Below are 21,938 nucleotides of genomic sequence, written 5' to 3'. Positions count from 1 at the left end.
TTTACAATCCAGAAGATGGAAAAAAAATTGCTGAAATCACTCAAATTTACTATTAAAAGTTCTAGCTAATATATAAAACCAGAAGAAGCACTAAGTAGTTAAAAATAGGGAAAAAGAGTCACAGTCATCACTATTTGTAGATTAACAGGAATATCTACCTAGAATAGCACGATAATCAACAAAAAACTATTAAAACATATAAGTGAGTTCAATAAATAGCCAAACACAAGATAAATAATCTTCCAAGATATGCATCTCACTAGCTGGGAATGAAATAAGTATTTGTAGAATAAATAAATTAAAAGATTGAAAAAATATTTTAAAATATTTTAAGATACTTTAAAAAGATACTTGAAAAAGCAAGTTAACAAATGTGGTTAAAATCATTTATTATAAAATAAAAGTATCTTTTCTTCTTTTTTGACTATTCATAGTTGCTTTAAACATAGGTTACTTTTTGTAATGAGAACACAAAAACAGCTAAACCCTAAAAGAGCACCTGGTCTTTATGGTTTTAAAGGCATATTTTTACTAAGGATTCAAAGAACAGGTTAATTACTATAATTTTCAAACAAAGCACACACATGCGTGCACACATACACACACACACACACACGCACACAAAGATGGAAGATGTATGAACTTGTTCTGCAGAGCTGGCACAATTCTAGGCACTAGAACTAGATACGAAAAAGTAACAAAAAAAGAAAATATATTTGGGAAACTTCTAAAAAAAATCAGCTAATAAAATTTAGTAGCATATTTAAGAATATATCATGACTTAAAGTTTATTCTGTTTGAGGATAGTTCAACATTAGGAGAACTATTAATGCAAACCATTATGCTAATAAATTAAAACAGTTATCTATAGGACTTCTCTGGTGGTCCAGTGGTTAAGAATCCACCTGCCAATGCAAGGGACATAGGTTTGATCTCTGGTCTGGGAAGATTTCACATGCCACGGAAAACTAAGCCCATGAACTTTAGAGACCATGCGCTGCAACTAGAGAAAACCCATGCAGCAACAAGACCCAATGCAGCCAAAAATAAAATAAACTTAAAACAGGTATCTACAGAAGATAAAAAGCACTTGACTGCAACTCTTAGCTAGTTAAGAGAAAAAAAAATTCTTATTCTTCACTAACACAAAATCATTCTTATCAAAAGTCAAGTACAAGAAAGGAATACCTGCTATCATTGATATAATTGTATGGGAGTTCTTGGCCCATGATATAAGGCAAGTAAGAGGAATAACAGACTATGGACTTCCTTGGTGGTACAGTGGATAGGAATCCTCCTGAGAATGCAAGGAACATGGGTTTGATCCCTGGTCCAGGAAGATTTCACACGCTGTGGAGCAACTAAGCCCATGTGCCACAACTATTAAGCCTCAGCGCTAGAGCTCCCATGCTGCAACCACAGAGCCTGTGTACCCCAACTACTGAAGCCCACTGGCCTACAGCCCGTGCTCCACAACAAAAGAAGCCAGAGCAATGAGAAGCCCATGCACTGCAACCAAGAGGAGCCCTCGCTCACTCCAACTAGAGAAAGCCCACGCACAGAAAGGAAGACCCAGCACAGTCCAAAAAATTTTTTAAATAAAGAGTAAAACTTTCCTTAAAAATATACCAAATAGAAGGATTAAAAGAAATTAATTATTAGTAGATGATTTCTGCCAACAGGGAAAACCCAATAAAATCAAATTTAAAACTTGCTGGAGCTAATGTCAGGTCCAAAAGATGGTCAAATATGAGCTTTACATGTAAATCATTAGAAAATGCAATAGGAAAGGAAAGTCATTCTCAACAGGATTAATGTAAATCCTTTATAAATGACTTTTATGAAGAGCACAAATCTATATAATCTATAAAAGATCTAAATAATTAGAGATGCCATATTCATTACTAGGAAAATCCAACGTAGTTAAGACGTCAGGTCTTCCCAAATTAATATACAGATTCAATATTATTTCAAAAAATTTCCCAAAAGGATTTTTAAAAAAAGAAATGAAAAAGTTTATCTGGGAAAACGTGGGCAAAAATAACCCCAAATGAAGAGAAAACTTAAAACAGCAAAACTCCTGAGCTAGAGTGACTCAGTTGTGTAGTACTGGTTTTCAAATAAAGCAATCAAAACAAAAAAGATCTATGTATAAATATGATAGGGCTTCCCTGGTAGCTCAGTTGGTAAAGAATCTGCCTGCAATGCAGGAGATCCCAGTTCAATTCCTGGGTTGGAAGATCGACTGGAGAAGGGATAGGCTACCCACTCCAGTATTCTTGGGCTTCCCTGGTGCCTTAACTGCTAAAGAATCCACCTGCAATGCAGGAGATCTGGGTTTGATCCGGGATTGGGAAGATCCTCTGGAGAAGGGAACAGCTACCCACTCCAATATTCTAGCCTGGAGAATTCCATGGACTGTATAGACCAGGGGGTCAGAAAGAGTCAGACACGACTGAACGACTTTTACTTTCATAAATATGATAAAGGGTGTCAGGATAAATGGATATCTATTGAGGAAAAGTTAAATCTCTTGCTCCCTTCACAAACAATCTGGGTGAATTAACTTCTTGTATAGGGAAAAAAACTTCATGTAGAAGAAAACATTGAGAATAATTTTCACACAGGTAAGAAAGGCCTTCCTTAATAACATATGGTGAATGATAAAGGAAAGCAGGATAGATGTTGATCAGTTAAAGAAGGAAATGCCTGCTTGACAAAGACCCCTGAAACAAAGCTGAAAGACAAGTGACAGAAAGACTATCTTTACCATGTTGAGGAAAGAAAAAGAAAATAATGAACAGACAAGTGAGCAAAGAATAGAATTCATATAATATAAATACTTCAGAATGAAAACACTCCATCTTATTAATGATTAATGATATGCATATTAAAGTGAGGTATTTCCCCTCCAACTGGAAAAAATCAAATGATTGATAGCAGAGCAAATATTTTCACATACTATGACAGTGTGAACTAGTACATTTCATTAGGAAGGCAACACGACAATCTCTCAAACTTTGTCCCAATGATTTCACTTCCAGAAATATAGGAAATCCTCAAATATGTAGGTGCGAATGTTCATTGCATTGATTACTATAAGAAAAATACTGGAACAATTGAAGTATGTCCAGCAGAATGTCTGAAAAAAATTATGGTACATTTATACTTAAGCATACTATGAAAAAATAAGGTAAACTTATACAAATTGACATGAAAGTATATATTTATATTGATGAATAATAAAAACTCTCAGTGGACTTTCCTGGGGGATGAGAATTCGCCTGCCAATGCAGGGGACACAGGTTAAATCCAGGAAGATTCCACATGCCACAGAGAAACTAAGACCCTGAGCCGCCGCTACTGAGCCTGCAGACTACAACTACTGAAGCCCATGTGCTCAGAACGTGTACTTCTCAACAAGAAAAGTGACCACAGTGAGACGCCTGTTCACCGAAACTAGAGACAGCCCGCACAAAGCAATGAAGACCCAGCGCAGCCAAAAATATAATCAAGTTTTTAAAAATTTAAATAAAAAAAATAAAAACTCTCAGTATAACGTATAAATGAGAGCATACTATATGGTAAAAAAGAAAAAAAAAAAAGAGAACCCCCGCCCAAACCATCCCTGCCAAACGAAAGCCAGGGAGACTGGACAAAAGTTACTGGCATAATTCCTAAGAAAAATGATGAAAGTTCTGGCTTAAGTGGTGGCAACAGAAACAAGATGAGAGAGCAGAATTGCAACAGAAGAGACAGAGTCAGCAAAGTCTGATACACAACGTGCAGTTGTTTCTGAGATGAGGCAGAGACCAGTCTAGACCCTGGCTACTCAAAGTGCAGTTTACAGACCAACTACACCAGCACCATCTGGGAGCTTGTTAAAAATGCAGACTTGTAGGCCCATCCCAGACCTACCTAATCAGAATCTGCACGTTAACAAGATCCCCAGGTGACTGATGTGCACAGCAAAGTTTGAGAAGTGCTGGCTTAGGGAATGTTCATTGGTCATGGTGCTATCCACTGAAAAACAAGAGTGGGTTTGACTTCTGACAGGTTGGAGTTATTGTACTTGAAAATTATTTTGCTTTAAAAGAAAAAAAGAAATACATTTGACCTTGGAACAATGCAAGTGTTAGTCAGGGTTATCGATCCTCCTTGTACTTGAAAATCCAAATATAATTTTACAGTTGGTTCTCTACACTGCTGGTTTCCTCTGTACTGGAGGTTCTGCACCTGAGAATTCAACCAGCTGCAGACTGCGTAATACTGTAGTATGCGTTTAGTGGGGGAAAAACCGATCTGCATATTAGGTGGACCCATGTTGTTCAGGAGTTAACTGCAGAGGGTGCTGACTTCTGAAGGGGGGCAAAGTGGCTAGGTTCCCACAGGTCTGCTGGGAGGTGAAGAAAACTATGAGAAGATGATTTACAGAATGAGACAGAGTCGGGTGACTCATTGCCTTCAGGCTCTATCTTCTCTCTGCTTGGAGTCTCTAGGAGAGGACAAAATACATTCAGCACTGCAAACAAGTCCGCACAATTTAACAACCTGACTAATACCTGGCGTGCTGCAGTCCATGGGGTTGCAAAGAGTTGGACTCGACTTGGCGACTGAACAACAGCTAATACCTTTGCTAGGAACCAAGTCACTGCAACACCCCACCCAAATTGCACTAAAAAAAAAGCTTCTGCTGAATGGCCTAAGGGACAACTCCTTCAAATTTCCTAGAAATTCAATGTTTCAAGTTCAGTGAGACACACCCTTCACTTAGAGGGTCCCTGGTCTGAAGGAAGGCATTTTTAGAACACTGTGACTGCTCTTCCCAAGGTTTAACTAAATATTTCAAAATGACATTCTCAACTTGATCTTAAAAAAACACCCATAAAACTTCTGTGTATATATATGTATAAAGATGCAAAGAAAATGTCTGGTAGGATACGTACTGAATTGTTAGACTGAAAAGCACGAAGGATAAAACAGGACTTACACCTTTCACTCTACAGGGTACATCAGTTTTGCTTACTGTATCTTTTATTTACTTGTAAAAATTTAAAAATGGAGAAACTCTAGAGGAGCATCAAAAATCAAATTCTATAAAAACCATTTAAATTTTTAAGCATTTATAAGGGAAAAAACAATATAAAACTTACAGTAATTGCAAACATACTTTCATCTTCTAATGCACACTGTATTCGGTCTCTGGGGAAAAACAACACAAAATGAAAAAGCCTTATTTCACAAGAGAAATGAAATCACCATTAAGCTAACACACGCACAAACTTGCATTCCATCTGGGGTAACTTAGCTAACATGCTTTAAAAACAAGAATCAAGTAGTAAATGCCTTCTGACTCTTATATTGAAAAAAATAGTATTTACTAAAAATAAACACAATACAAAGTCTTTGAAGGCCACCTGCTAATGCATAAACTTAACTTCTGAATGTAACGTTTTCACATGGCCAAAATGAAAAAATACGATTTTCTCTTTAGGTATTCTCACTGGGATGAGAAAGCAACAGAATGAGAGCCAAAACCAAGGAGCATCTAAGAAAAATTTGATTAACTTCTCTCAGACTTTCTACCTGAGATACACTATCAAGTGTATCTGTCACTTTTTTCCTTAATCTATCTTCTTCTAAATATTGCTGTGTTTTTAACACTTTCCTTAAATCTTTACAAATATCCAATTTTTGATAGTTACCAACTTTATGATTTAATATTCCCCTCTTTCCTCCTAACTCACCTCTGACAACTAAAGGCATTAGACATGATAAGCATCATAAAATGGCAGAACTGCTAACTGCTAAGTCGCTTCAGTCGTGTCCGACCCTGTGCGACCCCATAGATGGCAGCCCACCAGGCTCCCCCGTCCCTGGGATTCTCCAGGCAAGAACACTGGAGTGGGTTGCCATTTCCTTCTCCAATGCATGAAAGTGAAAAGTGAAAGTGAAGTTGCTCAGTCGTGTCCGACTCTTAGTGACCCCATGGACTGCAGCCTACCAGGCTCTTCCGTCCATGGGATTTTCCAGGCAAGACTACTGGAGTGGGGTGCCATTGCCTTCTCCGATAAAATGGCAGAACGTATTTCCAAACACACCTCATTCTAACTTCTAAGTTAATCACCAGTTTATTTCTGAGTCCTACACAACTTTACCTATACAAAGAAGCCAGCAGCCTCCATGTGACCATCTCCTGTTGAAGAAGCCAGAGCATACTGGCTGTTTTTGAAAACTTCTGAAGTCCAGGTGTTGCTCGGCTCACTATTTTATTCAGTATATTTACCTGAATTAAAGACACAAATGTAAAGAGGTTTTCTGTAATTCTGAGTCACAACTTTGTATTTTTCAAGTACATAGTGCCAAAAGTATACATTTACATTACAAATTTTTCCTGTCTACTGCCTTTTTAAATTAAATGTAATATAACATTCCCACTAGAAAGGGCCTTACTTTGAAGTAAGGTGTGTCTAGGTGAGTGTGTATGTAGAAGTTTAACATATTCTAGACTTCAGATTCAACAGTAACAGTCATGAGTACATTTTTCTCCCTGTAGATCAACCCAGAAGATAGCTAAATCTAACCTATGCCTGATAAAATCATATATCATGAACCAACAGAGCAGAATGAACATTAAAAATAAGATACTTTCAAATTATCTGAAAAATTTATACCATATAAAAAACATTAAGAAAAATTCTCCTACTGGTACAAAGACTTTTGTACCAGTCTTTTCCTAAGACTCCTTTTCCTATTTGGAACCAGGCTGTTGTTCCATGTCCAGTTCTAACTGTTGCTTCCTGACCTGCATACAGATTTCTCATTTCTCAAGAGGCAGTCAGGTGATCTGGTATTCCCATCTCTTTCAGAATTTTCCACAGTTTGTTGTGATCCACACAGTCAAAGGCTTTGGCATAGTCAATAAAGCAGTTTTTCTGAAACTCTCTTGCTTTTTCGATGATCCAGCAGATGTTGGCAATTTGATCTCTGGTTCCTCTGCATTTTCTAAAACCAGCTTGAACATCTGGAACTTCACGGTTCATGTACTGCTGAAGCCTGGCTTGGAGAATTTTGAGCATTACTTTACTAGCGTGTGAGATGAGTGCAATTATCCAGTAGTTTGAGCATTCTTTGGCATTTCTTTCTTTGCGACTGGAATGAACACTGACCTTTTCCAGTCCTGTGGCCACTGCTGAGTTTTCCAAATTTGCTGGCATATTGAATGCAGCACTTTCACAGCATCATCTTGCGGGATTTGAAATAGCTCAACTGGAATTCTATCACCTCCACTAGCTTTGGTTGTAGTGATGTTTCCTAAGGCCCATCTGACTTCGCATTCCAGGACATCTGGCTCTAGGTGAGTGATCACACCTTTGTGATCATCTGGGTCATGAAGATCTTTTTTGTACAGTTCCTCTGTGTATCCTTGCCACCTCTTCTTAATATCTTCGGTTTCTGTTAGGTCCATATCATTTCTGTCCTTTATTGTGCTCATCTTTGCATGAAATATTTCCTTGTATCTCTAATTTTCTTGAAGAGATCTCTAGTCTTTCCTATTGTTTTCCTCTATTTCTGTACATTGATCGCCGAGGAAGGCTTTCTTATTTCTCCTTGCTATTCTTTGGAACTCGGCTTTGGAACCCATTCAAATGGGTATATCTTTCCTTTTCTCCTTTGCTTTTGGCTTCTCTTCTTTTCACAACTATTTGTAAGGCCTCCTCAGATAGCCATTTTGCTTTTTTGCATTTCTTTTTCTTGGGGATGGTCTTGATCCCTGTCTCCTATACAATATCACAAACCTCCATCCGTAGTTCATCAGGCACTCTGTCTATCAGATCTAGTCCCTTAAATTTATTTCTCACTTCCACTGTATAATCGTAAGGGATTTGACTTAGGTCATACATGAATGGTCTAGTGGTTTTCCCTACTTACTTCAATTTAAGTCTGAATTTGGCAGTAATGAGTTCATGATCTGAGCCACAGTCAGCTCTCAGTCTTGTTATTGCTGACTGTATACAGCTTCTCCATCTTTGGCTGCAAAGAATATAATCAATCTGATTTCGATGTTGACCATCTGGTGATGTCCATGTGTAGAGTCTTCTGTGGTGTTGGAAAGAAGGTGTTTGCTATGACCAGTACATTCTCTTGGCAAAACTCTACTAGCCTTTGCCCTGCTTCATTCTGTACTCCAAGACCAAATTTGCCTGTTACTCCAGGTGTTTCTTGATTTAAATGCTCAAAATAGTTGGCTATTACTATTATTTCAATTATTCTTGAAGCTGTTTTCCTTTTCTTTAAAATAGACAACTTTTTGAGCAGTTTTATTAGATTCACAGCAAAACTGAATAAAGTACAGCGAGTTCTCATTACTTTCTGCCCCATATATGCACACTCTTTCCCCCCACTATCAATATCCAGTACCTGAGTGGTACATCTGTTACAGTCAATAAAACTACATTGACATGTCATTATTACCCAATGTCCATAATTTACAGAAGGGTTCACTCTTGGTGCTGTACATTCTATGGGTTTTGACAAATGTATAATGATGTACCCATCATGTAATATCATTATAATGTGCTCAGTCTCGTACAGCTCTTTGCAACCCAATGGACTATAGCCCACCAGGCTCCTCTATCCCTGGAATTTTCCAGGCAAGAATACTGGAATGGGTTACCATCTCCTACAAATCCTACTTCTACTCATTAAATATCACTCCCCTAAAACTCTACTGTGCTTCATTTTCTATCTTTATCTCTCCTTGAACTCTGGCAACTGCGGATCTTTTTATTCTCTTTAAGTTTTCCCTTTTCCAACATATCATACAGTTGGAATCATGCCATATGTACCTTTGTATATCGGGTTTTTTCACTTAGTGATATACATTCAGGGTCCATCCTCAACTCTTTATGGCTTGATAGCTCATTACTTTTAAGGGCTGTGTAATATTCCACAGACTGGATGAGCCACAGTTGACTTACCCATTCTCTTACTAAAGGACATCTTGATTGCTTCCAAATTCAGGTTACTATGAATAAAGCTGCTATAAACATCTATGTGTAAGCTTTTATGTGGACATAAATCTTTTAATCTTTGGGATAAATATCAAAGAGTATGAATGCTGGATTATATGGCAAGAGTATGTTTAGTTTTCTAAGAAACTGAGAGATTATGCTCCAAAGTGCTATCATTTTGCATCCCCAAAAATAATAAATGAGAATTCATGTTCCACATCTTTGTCAGCATTTGGTTTTGTTAGTGTTTCAGATTTTGGTCATTCTAACAGGTGTATAGTAGCATCTTTTTTTAATTTGCAACTCCCTAATGACACATGATGTGTTTTAAAAAATTTTTTTCAATCTTCACTTTATATTAGAGTTGATGTTCAATGTCGTGTTAATATTAAACATCTTTTCATATACTTATTTGCCGTCTGCAGATCTTCTCTGATGAGGTGTCTGTTTACATGTTTTGTCCATTTTTTAATTGGATTGTTCATTTTCTTATGGTTGAGTTTTAAGTTCTTGGTATACTTTGGGTTTTCCTTTGTCCAAGTTGCAGAATCCTTCTGTCCTTAAAAGAAATACAGTAAGATTCTCAATGTGTAAAAAGTAGATCTGCTCTGGCTGACTTTCTAACTATCTCTAAGACATCCTCCTTAAACACAGGAAGGAAATTCACAAACTAATGTTGTTCAGAAAAAAACTTGATTACTGAAGTCTGACCAACAATGATGTGAAGTAACTTACCTGACTACTACAAATGTTCTCATACTCTTCTACAAGGTCAAAAACAGTAGTTGAAGAGTGTTTTAAAAAAGACTGCAGGAAATCAGAAAACATACTCATGGATGCTAGAACACAATAAACAGACAAATTAAGTGACATACTTCCAAGTCATTCTGTTTGTTTGAAAACTTAAAACACAGCTCTAAATACTTTCTTGAAACTACTGTGTTTTTTAAAATACATAATTGTGGTAAAATACACATAACCAAATTTATCATTTTAACCATTTTTAAGTGTTCAGTGGGAGAAAGTACATTCACAGAGCTGTGCCACCATAACCACCATCCGACCACAGAACTCTTTGCTTTTTGCAAACCTAAAACCCCAGAGAGCCAAGGCAATCCTGAGAAAGAACAGAGCTGGAGGCATCACACTTCCTGATTTCACACTACACAACAGAAGCTAGTATTCAAAACAGACACACAAATCCATGGAACAGAACAGAGAGTACAGAAATAAACTCCTACATATATAGTCAAGAAATATTTGACAAGGGAGCCATGAATACTGAATGGAGAAAGAATAGTTTCTTTAAATAAACAGTGCCAAGGAAACTGGAAAATCACATGCAGAAAACCAAAACTGGATCCCTATCTTACACAACTCATAAAACTGAACTTGAAATGGATTAAAGACTTAAATGATGACTTTCCTGGTGGTCAGGTTAAGAATCTGCCTGTCAATGAAGGGGATAGGGATTCAATCCCTGGTCCGGGAAGAATCCACATGACTCGCGACAACTAAGGCTGTGCATCACAGCTACTGAGTCTGCACTCTGGAGCCCATGTGCTGCAACGATTGAACCCTTGAGCGCTAGAGCCCATGCTCTGCAACAAGCAAAGCCATCGAAATGAGAAGCCCATGCATCGCAACTAGAGTGTAGCCCCAGCTTCCCCCAAGTAGAGAAAGCCCATGAGCAGCAATGAAGACCAAGCACAGCCAAAACTTGGAGAGAAAAAAAAAACTTATACGAAACCTGAAACTGTATAACGCTTAGAAAAAAACATAGGGAAAAGCTTTTTGACACCTGTCTTGAGAATAATTTTTGGATATGACACCAAAAGCACAAGCAACAAAAGCAAAAACTCAACAGGTGGGACTATATCGACTAAAAAGCTCTGCACAGCAAAAGATACAACCAACAAAATGAACTGGCAACCTATGGAATGAGAGAAAATATCTGCAAACCATATATCTGATAAAAAGTTAATCTTCGAAATATATGAAGAATTCATAAAACTCAAAAACAAACAATACGATTTAAAAATGGGCAGAGGAACTGAACTGACATTTCTCCAAAGATGACATACAAATAGCTAACACGTACATGAAAAGATGCTCAACAACACTGATCAGCAGGGAAACACAAAACAAAACCATAGTGAGATATCACCACACATGTATAAGAACAAATATCACCAATCAATAAAAAAGAAATGTCAAGTGTTGGTGAAGATGCAGAGAAAAAGGAACATTTGTGCCCTACTGGTGAGAACGTAAATTAGTTTAGCCACTATGGCAAACAGTATGAAGGTTTCTTAAAAAATTAAAAATAGAACTACCAAATGATCTAGCAATACCACTTCTGGGTATATATTCAAAGGAAATGAAAACAGGCTAACAAAAAGGTATCTATAGGAACTTCCCTATAGATACAGTGGTACAGTGGATGGGAATCTGTCTGCCAATGAAGGAGACACAGGTTGATCCCTTGTCTGGGAAGATTCCACATGCTGTGGAGCAACTAAACCTGTGGGCCACAACTACAGAAGCCAATACCTACAGCCTGTGCTCCACGAGAGAAGCTGTGGCAACGAGAAGCCCGTGCACTGCAATGAACAGTAGTCCCAACTCCCTTGCCCCAACTAGAGAAAGCCTGCACATAGCAATGAAGACCCAGTGCAACCAAAAATAATAAATAAAAAGAAAAGGCAGCTGTACTCTCATTTTCACTGTGGCATTGTTCACCACAGCCAAGATAGGGAAAAAACCCAAGTATGTATCACCAGATAAATAGAAAAGCAGGGTGTGTGTGTATACACACACATACACACATACATATATGTATGTATGTGTATGTATATATATACAGGCCTGCCCTGGTGACTCAGAGGTAAAGAATCTGCCTGCTGATGCAGGAGACGTGGGTTCGATCCCTGGGTCAGGAAGATCCCCTGGAGAAAGAAATGGCAACCCACTCCAGTATTCTTGCCTGGGAAACTACACAGCCTATGAGGTCACAGAAAGAGTTGGGCATGACTTAGCAACTAAACAACAAGATATTAATACATACATAAACACACACACACAAAACCAGAATATTTTTCAGCCATGAAAAAGTGATCTGCTATTTGCAACAGGACAGACCCTGGATAAACCCTGAAGGCATTAAGTAAAATAAATCTAACAGCTAACAGAGAGACAAATACTGTACTGTATCACTCATGAGCAATCTAAAAAAGCCAAACTCAAAGAACCAGAGCCTGGAACGGTGGTTCCCAGGGTCTCGAGGATAAGGGAATTGTGAGATGTTGGTTAAAGTGTACAAACTTGCAGTGAGCAGATGAGTAAATTCTGAAAATCCAACACACAGCATTGTTATCGTCAATAAATCTGCACTACATAGTTCAAAGTTGCTGAGATGAGATCCTAAATGTTCTTATCACAGAAATGATAATTATATAATGTGAAAGTATCATGGAGGTGTTAGCTAACACTAATAATTATATTACAATACGCGAGTGTATCAAAGCAATATGTCATATACCTTAAACTTACAGAATGTCTATTTCAAAAAAACAAAAACAAAAAACTCTAACACTGTAACTCTCCATTCTCCCCTGTCCCTAGACCTCTGCAATCATTATTCCACTTTCTATGTCTATGAGTTTGACTACTCTAGGTGTCTCATATAAGTGAAATCATACAGTATTTGGTCCCTGTGCTACTGGCTTATTTCATCAGGCATAAAGTCCTCAAAGTTCATTCATGTTGTAGCATGTATCTGAATTATATCCCACTAAAAAGTATTTATCATATTTTATCCTTTACCCATCAATGGGATTTGGGTTCCTTCTATCTTTTGTTCACAGGGCTATGAACGAGGAAATACAAATCTCTTTAAAATCTGGTTTTCACTTCTTTTGGAATACACCCAGAGGTAGAACTGCTAAATCAAAAGATAATTCTGTTTTTAATTTTTTGAGGAACGACCGTATTGTTTGCCATAGTGCTGCACCATTTTGCATTCCCACAACTAACACACAAGAGTTCCAATTTTCCCATATCCTTGCCAACATTTACCATTTCCTGTTTATTGGGGGATTTTTTTGTTTTTGAGAGTAGCCATCTTAATGGGTGTGAGGTGCTGTCTCCCTGTGGTTTTGATCTGCATTTCCTTAATGATTACTACCTCCTTCCAGTGCTCAGTCGTGTCTGACTCTTTGTGATTCCCTGGACTACAGCCCACCAGGCTCCTCTGTCCATGGGATTTCCCAGGCAAGAATACTGGAGTGGGCTGCTGTTTCCTTCTCCAGGGCACCTTCCCGACCCAGGGACTGAATCTCCATCTCATGCACTGCAGGTGGATTCTTTACCACTTGAGCTATACTGAGCAAATTTTCATGTGCATGATAGCTACTTTTGTATCTTCTTTGGAGAAATATCTATACAAGTTCTCTGTCCACTTTTTAGGTGGATTGTCTTCTGTTACTGTTGAGTTGTAGTTCTTTTTATATTCTGAATATTAATTTTTTGATATATGACTTGCAAATATATTCTCACATTCTGTGGCGTTTTCACTCTATTGACTATATTTTCTGATCCATATTTTGATGTAGTCCAATTTATCTATTTGGTCTTCTCTCATCTACAAGTCTTTTAAGATTCCAAAGATATATTAGTTATTAGTCAGTCAACAATTACTTCAAAAACATGAGCCAAATTTTAAAACACCTGAATTATATTATAAGTACACCATAACAAAGTAACTGGGAAAGTTATAGCAGATCCTAAAATGACATGCTTTATTCAGGGGAAATATATACATCCTACTATAATACTGTATAATATCTAAGGCCTCAGCCATGGTTCATACTAAACATGAAATTCTTATATTTTATATATTAAGTACACAGCATTTTTGATGCTTATCACCGGCATATACTACAAAGGAGTAGTAGTCACCACATTGTTAAGAGAAGGGTGCTGAAATCAAACTGCTCAGTTTTAAATCCTGGTGCCATCACTTCCCAGGGACGGGGAAGCCTGGTGGGCTGCCGTCTATGGGGTCGCACAGTCAGACACGACTGAAGCGACTTAGCAGCAGCAGCAGCAGCCATCATTTCCTAGCCAGGTGAGCTCAAATAGGTTAATTTTTTCGAGCAGCTGTTTCCTTTCCACGAAAATGAAATCGTTATTGTATCTATTTAATGGACCATGAAATGAGTTAACGTGCACACAGTGGTAGCATACTGACTAGCACTCGTGTATGTTAGTCTGTGATGATAAATTAACGAAGAATCTATGTCCTAATGTGCAGGTACAAACACACTAAAAGCAAATGTTTTTTCCCAAAAGGGAATGGTAATAACCAGCCTAAAGTCAGAATGGTCACAATACTATTTGAAGAAACAGCATTAGCATTCAGGCCAAAATAAAACATGTCAACAATGTCAGATAAAAATTAAACAAAAAGAGAAGCTCTCTCAACAGCACAAGTTTGGAAAGAATAAAAGCATTAACGACTAGTCTAATGACCTAACAGGGAGCTATTTACACTGAAATGATTAAATGGCAGGATGCTGCTCCAACTGAGAACTAAGGTGAGGTTCTCAACTTTCTAGAGTTACTATTGGGTTGGCCAAAAATTTCACTGAAAAACCCAAACAAACTTTTGACTAACCTGTTATCATCAAGTGGCACAGCCATTACCGTAACTAACAAGCATAACAAAAAATATTTTTAAATATTCAGGAATAGGAGATGATTTCCTTGATGTTAGTAAAATGGCAAACTACTGTGTTATAAACAAAGACCAAAGCTATTTTACCAGCTTCTCCAGGATCATCCTCTCGTAACATAACAGCACTGAGGGTAACGTCCTCGGTTACACTGTGGGGCTCTGCGTTTGTGAACAGCCCTGCACGCTGTGATGAGAAAGCAGTGGCCCAGTTACTGTCATCCAGGTTAGTCACCTAAAAGATAAAGGAGACACAGAAAAGTAATGTAGTTATTGCCACTGAGTGAATAAAGACTTTAATACTATTACATTTTTTTTTAAAACACATGTGTTTTTCACTTTTAAAAGATAGCCACATGATTATTTTGTTAAGGATATTATGGCTTTGTTTTCTTCTTTGCACTACTCCATGCTTTTATGCTCTAGTGAAAGTGTTAGTCACTCAGTTGTGTCCAATTCTTCATGACCCCATAGACTATAGCCCACCAGGCTCCTCTGTTCATGAATTTTACTCTCTAGGACTACTTCAAATCAATTTTTTAATTTGGGGAAATATTATGGGATGAATGACTCAGTTTCTTAAACATATAAATGGTAATGAAAAAAAAGGATGATTTAGAAACTTACAGATTTAAGTACTGGAGACATACCAAGCAAATGCAATATGTTAAAAGATTCAGGCATGAACAACAATAAAAATTTCCTTTAAATTAGTCTCCCCAAGGGAAAATGCTAAAGATGGGTGCCAGGACCCTATATATTAATGAGATAGTAACTATGGGCTGAGGAGACTTTAGCCTCAGCTATCACAAGACTGATTTCCTTCTGGGTACTCATCATCATTAGCACCCAGATCAAACTGAAAATCTTACACAGTAGTGATATTCTGCATTCATAAAAATGTTTTGTAGGTAGACACATGGTGTACACATGGTGTACTTAAAATCAACCAACGTAACAAATAATTGTACTTCCTTCAAACACCTCTCATAACCGATACTAAAATTGGCAAAACAAAATCAAGAAAACATTTTTTACTACAAAGAAACTTCCAAACACTCTGTGATAATCAATACATATTTACTCTATCCTGGCCTTTAGAAGAGTAATAATTTTACTACTAAACTTGCAGTTCTAAAGCACTAAATAATAAAACTCATCATCTTATGCTGAAACCTAGAAGTAGTCAATTCACTTATGTTTTTAAGTGGAATAAGAATAAATGTTCCCAAAATAAACCAGCTTCATAACCAGAGTAAAACTGTTCAATGACTAGATCACTATCAGATACTAACACTCTAAAATATTTCAAAGATTGATTTAACCTTCTAAGACAAGGAGAGGTTTAATATGCAAAACCATTCCTTTGAAAACACATAATTTAGACAATTTCTGGTGTGTGTAAAACTCTGTTTTTTCAGTAACCACAAAGCCATTCCTGGTGTGTGTAAAACTCTCCGTTTTTTCAATAACCACAGAGCCAAATAAAGAGCCCTTTTCATCTTGTTCTTGGAACTAAATGAGCCATAACACTCTACTAGTCCGACAAAACTCTTTCGTTTTCCTCTTCTCAGTTAGGCACAATTCGTTCTTTCTCTATAGGGTATTTTAAGCACGTAGGTCAGGTCATTCTGGATCACAGTCTATATGACATTTCTTTTGCTATTTTAATACTGTATCATAATGATTCCTGAAGAGTGTCTCACTTAACTTTTCCTCAAATTTTCTCTTTTCTCTCCTTTAATGCTTTGTTCTTCTTCCTTATGACAGTTTTCATTGATTACTCTTGGCCTCCTCTTCTATGCTTCAAAACAGGGCTCAGTTTTTACCGCCACTAGCAACCAATCAGTAAATCTGATCAGTAAACTGTCAGATTAATACATTTTATCTGCATCTAACTGCTGCTGGTGTCACAGTTTCCACCTATGACGTGAGATGCTTACGGGTCTCAGTTTTCTGGAAGTCTAACCAAAAAATGATTTCAACCTACATAACTGAGTTACTTTTATTATGAATAAGACTTCAATTCTCATAAAAAAATTTTTAAGCTAAATATCATACCATAGTTAAAAAAGGGAGAAAATTTCAGCCCCATTTTTCTACATACCATAGACAGATTTCCTAAGAACCCTGAAGACTGTGTAAGCCGGGGAGACCTCCCTCCAGTTGCAAGAATGCAGGATATATCTGGTTGCCTCAGTAAGCTCCGGCTTGGTGGAGTAACTACAAGCAAGAAGTTAGTAAAAAGAATTCGAAGTGCAGGAGCATTGATCATGACAATGAAACAAGCAAATAAAAACAAATAATTTTCATTTTTCAATTATTTGGATTCTAAGTGAATAAATACTTTCAATATTAACATTTCTATAATATAAAGATTTAACTTATTTTTCTAAATACGAACTTTTGGCACTACTGAGCCCACCAAAAAAAACTTTACTGCAAACAGAGATGCTTTCATTATAACATAACTGAACACTAAAAAAAAAAAAAAAGACACTCATGAGTTCATGAGTTTATCAAATTCTAATTTTATAAAGCATACTATAGTATAGAAGACATGGGCTCTGAAGTAAGCAGATTATGATTTGCATTTTGGTTCCATTACTTACATTCTTACCTAGCTATTTTATCTGCTTTAATCAACTTCTCTAGGTCTCACGTTCAGATTTGGCAAAATAGAGACAATATCTACTTCACAGCTATCATGCAATTAGGTAAAGGCTTACACATGGTAAGAGTTCAACAAACAGTAAGTGCAATCCCTATTATTTGCTCTTAACTAAAAATAACTTAAAAATATAATATATATTATAGTATTAGCTGCTATTACTCTTATCATTATTAAATGCTTTAAAAGCAAAAAAATCTTACAAGGTTGTCGAAATGAGCTGGGAGTTCGGGGCATAACCTGGTTTCTTGGAGTGGTATTAGAAAAAATTTCATCTTGGGCTGCCCGAACTACAGGAAATGTTAAGGAAAAGTTTTTCGTATAGAAAAAAACATCATTAAAGTTAGAATGAACCATATTTCAATTCAGTTCAGTCGCTCAGTCGTGTCCGACTCTTTGCAACCCCATGAATCGCAGCACACCAGGCTTCCCTGTCCATCACCAACTCCCGGAGTTCACTCAGACTCACGTCCATCGAGTTGGTGATGCCATCCAGCCATCTCATCTTCTGTCGTCCCCTTCTCCTCCTGCCCCCAATCCCCCCAGCATGAACCATATTTACACTATACAAAATATGGGAATGTTTTTCAAAGACAAGGTATTTTATAGCTACCATATTTTCTCGGCAAAGAGTAAATAATTCCTTTTCCCCTTTAAATTCTAGTTACCAATTACTACCGTCTTGAACTAAGAGCTCAAGTCTTAGGTTACCACACACTGAACTAAGAGTTCTTAGATCTCAAATAATAAAGAAAATCTAATCTCAGCAAAAGCTAACCACAATATGATAGTTAGCAGTAAAATGGAACATCCTTATTTTCAAGGAAATATGAATCTCACTGAATTTCAGCATTATATTTACCAAATAACACATGGGGAGAGTTAAAAAAATTATTTTCCACAGTATTTTATTACAGTTAGTGTTTAACATCGCTCATGAAGTCTATAATGCTAATTCCAAACATGTTACAATTTCTATAATGATGCTTAAAATGCAAAGGATACGTAAAGCTCTTTTTTGGGCACTCTGTTTGCGTGCAGTCCGAGTCACCTCTGCCTCCCGGATCACAGGAGATGACATCTCTCCAAAGCCACTCCTAAAATGGCAATAACCAAATTCACGTGAATGAAATGAGAATGGAGCATTTGCAAAAAACTTTATCATTATGACTGAAGGAAAGGATCCTAAGTCAGTTAAGGCGCAGATCATCACAACTGCCAAGTCTTTGTTTTTTTGTTGCTAATACTTCTCTGACTCCAAATCCAGCTTCTCTCTCAAAGTCCTGCTTACATTTTACCTGCATAAAGTCTTCTCTGACTTACTTGTTAATTTTTTCCTCCTCTGGAATTATTTTAACACTTGGAATCTAAATCTATATTCTAACAGTGCTTTAAATAATTGCTTCGTGAAGATAAACCTTTCTTCGTTGGATTGAGGAGGTTCCTAAAGTTGCAGGAACTCTTAAAAGTATGTTCTGTAGTCTCCAAAGTACTTCAAACCATGGATACTTCTATTTAAGCTGGTGACTTGGGAGACTAAGTAAAAAATAAATAATATATTGGAAAGAAATGATCCTTCAAGCTTTTCTTCCCAGAGAACACTAAGGGTGTCTCCCGTCTCAGCACTATTATAGTCACAGACGTATAGCCCAACGTCTAGAAAATAAATTGTATTATAAGATCTGTATCATAAGAATCTAATGTGTATTTCCTCCACTTAAAATCTTCAGATAGATATCTCTGGCCTACAGAATCAAGTCCAAATTTCCTACAATGGTTTTTATAATCTGACCCCAGCTTACCAATTCAGCCACAAACATCACTTCCATACAAACACACACTGCATGTGATCATTCAGCTACACGTTCATATCCTTACACCTTTGTACCCATGCTTCTTTTCAGAGGCCTATATTCACCTCTTTGGTCTATCTGGTGAATAAGTCTTACTCATCAAACAGCTCCCTAGAATCTAGAAACACATATCCAGGTTGGCAACTTGGTTCTTAGCTTCCTTTGTTAGCTTCCTAACTGATCAAGTTCCTTAACCTCTTTTAGCCTCAATGTTATGTGTGAAGAGAGGATCACAGTAGCTACCCTCATAGGATTGTTAGAAGGATTAAAATAGCTAATATAGCATCACAAATGCTTACACACAGACACACAGACACCCCCCCCCACCCCGCCCCCCGCCGGCAAAGCAGGAGACGCGAGTTCGATCTCTGGGTCGGGAAGATTCCCTGGAGGACATGGCAACCCACTCCAGTATTCTTGCGTGGAGAATCCCATGGACAGAGCAGCCTGGCCGGCTGCAGTTCACGGGGTCGCAAAAATCGGACACCACTTAGCAACTGAACAACAATAATACATTTAAAGCGGCTAAGGCACTCGATGTAGGCTACTGCCACTATTCAAAGACCACCTAGAATGTACTCTCCTTTGAGAGGTCTTCTTGATACTTTCCATGACAAGGAGACTTCATTGCTCCATTTGTTTCCCAACAAAGTAGTACAAAACATTTATCATTCCGCACTGCTCCGCAATGTCTCCTTCACTATACATTCCCCGAGGCCAAGAACTTTGAATAACTCATCTTTATGCAGGAGCCTACCATAGTTCCGAGGTCACATAAAGATTAACTATCCGGTGTTGAAACCTGTAATCAGGAAGCCTAGGGTGAGAGCCCGTTCCGTCGCTGTCTTGTGATCTCGGGCAGTAACTCAGCATCTCGAATGCCGGGCCACCTCCGACCTCGCCTACCCCTGGAGCGTAAGGTGTTGCGTGAAAAAGAGTAGATGGCAGAGTTGCCGTGGGAACCAGACTGCTATGCTATGCTATGCTGTCACTTCAGTCGTGTCCGACTCTGTGTGACCCCATAGACAGCAGCCCACCAGGCTTCCCTGTCCCTGGGATTCTCCAGGCAAGAACACTGGAGTGGGTTGCCATTTCCTTCTCCAATACATGAAAGTGAAAAGTGAAAGTGAAGTCGCTCAGTCGTGTCCGACTCTCAGCGACCCCATGGACTGCAGCCTACCAGGCTCCTCCGTCCACGGGATTTTCCAGGCAAGAGTACTGGAATGGGGTGCCATTGCCTTCTCCGGGGGAACCAGATTATCATTAACTATATCCGTCCCCGGCCCAAGCGGCCTTTCTCCCTTAGCTGCAGTCTCCTAGCCGGAAAAGGAGGCCTAGGGTCAGCTTCCAGGCCCTCGTCTGCTTCCTCTGAGTCGGGTTTCACCTGTTTCATTCCTCCAACACGCTGGAGAGGAAAGTGACCGACTTCAGCCGTCACCACCAGAACTTACCTGTCCATGGCTACAGCCTTCTCCACCGAGAACTTCGCAAACTCACCTCCAGTTTAGCAACCGCGTTTCAGTCTACCCGCTCACCGGAAGTAAACCCTTCGACCCGGAAGCAAGTTTTCACGTTCTCGCGAGGGGTGGGAGGGGAAAAGAAACAACTTTCCCTTTAGGCGCATGCACAAATTCTTTCGCCGGCAGCCGCACTTTCGGTCTGCGCAGGCGCAAAGTTGGGTCGGCGATTAATGGCTCCGGGCTGGGCAGAACCGGATCAGGGGCGGGGTAGGAGTGGGGTAGGAGGCGGGGCCTGATCGTTTACCCTTGCTGCGCGGCTGCCACTTTGCTTGACTGACACTTGTGGGCGTGGTCCAGGCGCCGGGGTTCTACTGGAGGTCCTGATGTATATTGATGGTATAGAAAAACGTGAAGCCATTTCCTCATACCCTGGACGTTGAATTCAGACGTGCCGGCTCTGCCCTACATCTTGGAGGTTCTTATATCTCTGACTGTACGCACCTTGTTTGAGCTGTAGTGTAAACCGCTTAGTTTTTGAAACTGTTTTCCATAGTGGCTAATTATTCTTTACTTGGTATATTTCCCTATTAAGGAGAAAATGATTAACCTGACTTAAAAAGTATAAAAGGTGTTGGTGTCGCCCTCTATTTCAAAATGCAGTAGTCAAAAAGCTGTATATTCTAGCCCTAAGGAATACATTTGCGTTTTCCTTAGGCATTTGTTGATATATTCCACCCTAATCCTGGGCAATGGCGTTCCAGGAGGACTTCATACCTAATTCCTGCTGAGACAGCGTGGGGTTTTGAAAAAACGTGGCGTTGAGCTCCATCTAGGTTAGAAACCCCGGCGCTGCAGATTGCTTGCCTGTAAAACGGAGATAACGCGTTCATCACAGAGTTGTTGGGAGGATTAAAAGGAGATGTCAAATGTGCATTGCACATAGTAGTCATCGAAATGTTAATTTTCTCCTCCATCAATAACTATTTGAGTCTCACTCTAGTACCCTCGTTTTTCCCCATATTCTAATTTTTCTTGTACAAAAGAGTACTTGTCTCTTAATGGAAAATGAAATGTGGCCTTAATGTTTTTTTGTCAGTACTGGAATCAGGTTTATTCAAAGTAGGAGCCTGTTTCAGGTTCTTGCCATGTGTCCCCTGGCAAATGAATTGTAAAGTGTTTTATTTGTAAAATGTATTTGCAGTGATT

General features: G+C 38.4%; 1 protein-coding gene across 3 annotated transcripts in view; it reads right to left on the bottom strand.

The window, feature by feature from the left end:
• Window positions 1–20,855, bottom strand: part of NUP107 (nucleoporin 107) — a 48,149-nt gene extending 27,294 nt beyond the window's left edge. The window contains exons 1-8 of one of the 3 annotated variants that reach the window (XM_027542490.1): window positions 20,770–20,855; window positions 18,425–18,516; window positions 17,623–17,709; window positions 16,856–16,971; window positions 14,839–14,983; window positions 9,750–9,853; window positions 6,159–6,286; window positions 5,154–5,202 (exon numbers count right to left, since the gene is read on the bottom strand). In XM_027542490.1, the coding sequence (XP_027398291.1) occupies window positions 5,154–5,202; window positions 6,159–6,286; window positions 9,750–9,853; window positions 14,839–14,983; window positions 16,856–16,971; window positions 17,623–17,709; window positions 18,425–18,500 (705 nt within the window). In that variant the 5' untranslated portion in view covers window positions 18,501–18,516; window positions 20,770–20,855. Of the gene's footprint in view, window positions 1–5,153; window positions 5,203–6,158; window positions 6,287–9,749; window positions 9,854–14,838; window positions 14,984–16,855; window positions 16,999–17,621; window positions 17,710–18,424; window positions 18,517–20,723 lie in introns of those variants that run through there. The other 2 variants (XM_027542489.1, XM_027542491.1) reach the window with 2 other exon arrangements.
• Between the last annotated feature and the right edge of the window lie 1,083 nt (window positions 20,856–21,938).

The sequence above is a fragment of the Bos indicus x Bos taurus genome, chromosome 5 (assembly GCF_003369695.1).
Source record: "Bos indicus x Bos taurus breed Angus x Brahman F1 hybrid chromosome 5, Bos_hybrid_MaternalHap_v2.0, whole genome shotgun sequence".
Taxonomy (NCBI): domain Eukaryota; kingdom Metazoa; phylum Chordata; class Mammalia; order Artiodactyla; family Bovidae; genus Bos; species Bos indicus x Bos taurus.
The sequence above is the reverse complement of the archived record's forward strand: the minus strand, read 5'-3'. Positions and strand labels throughout refer to the sequence as shown.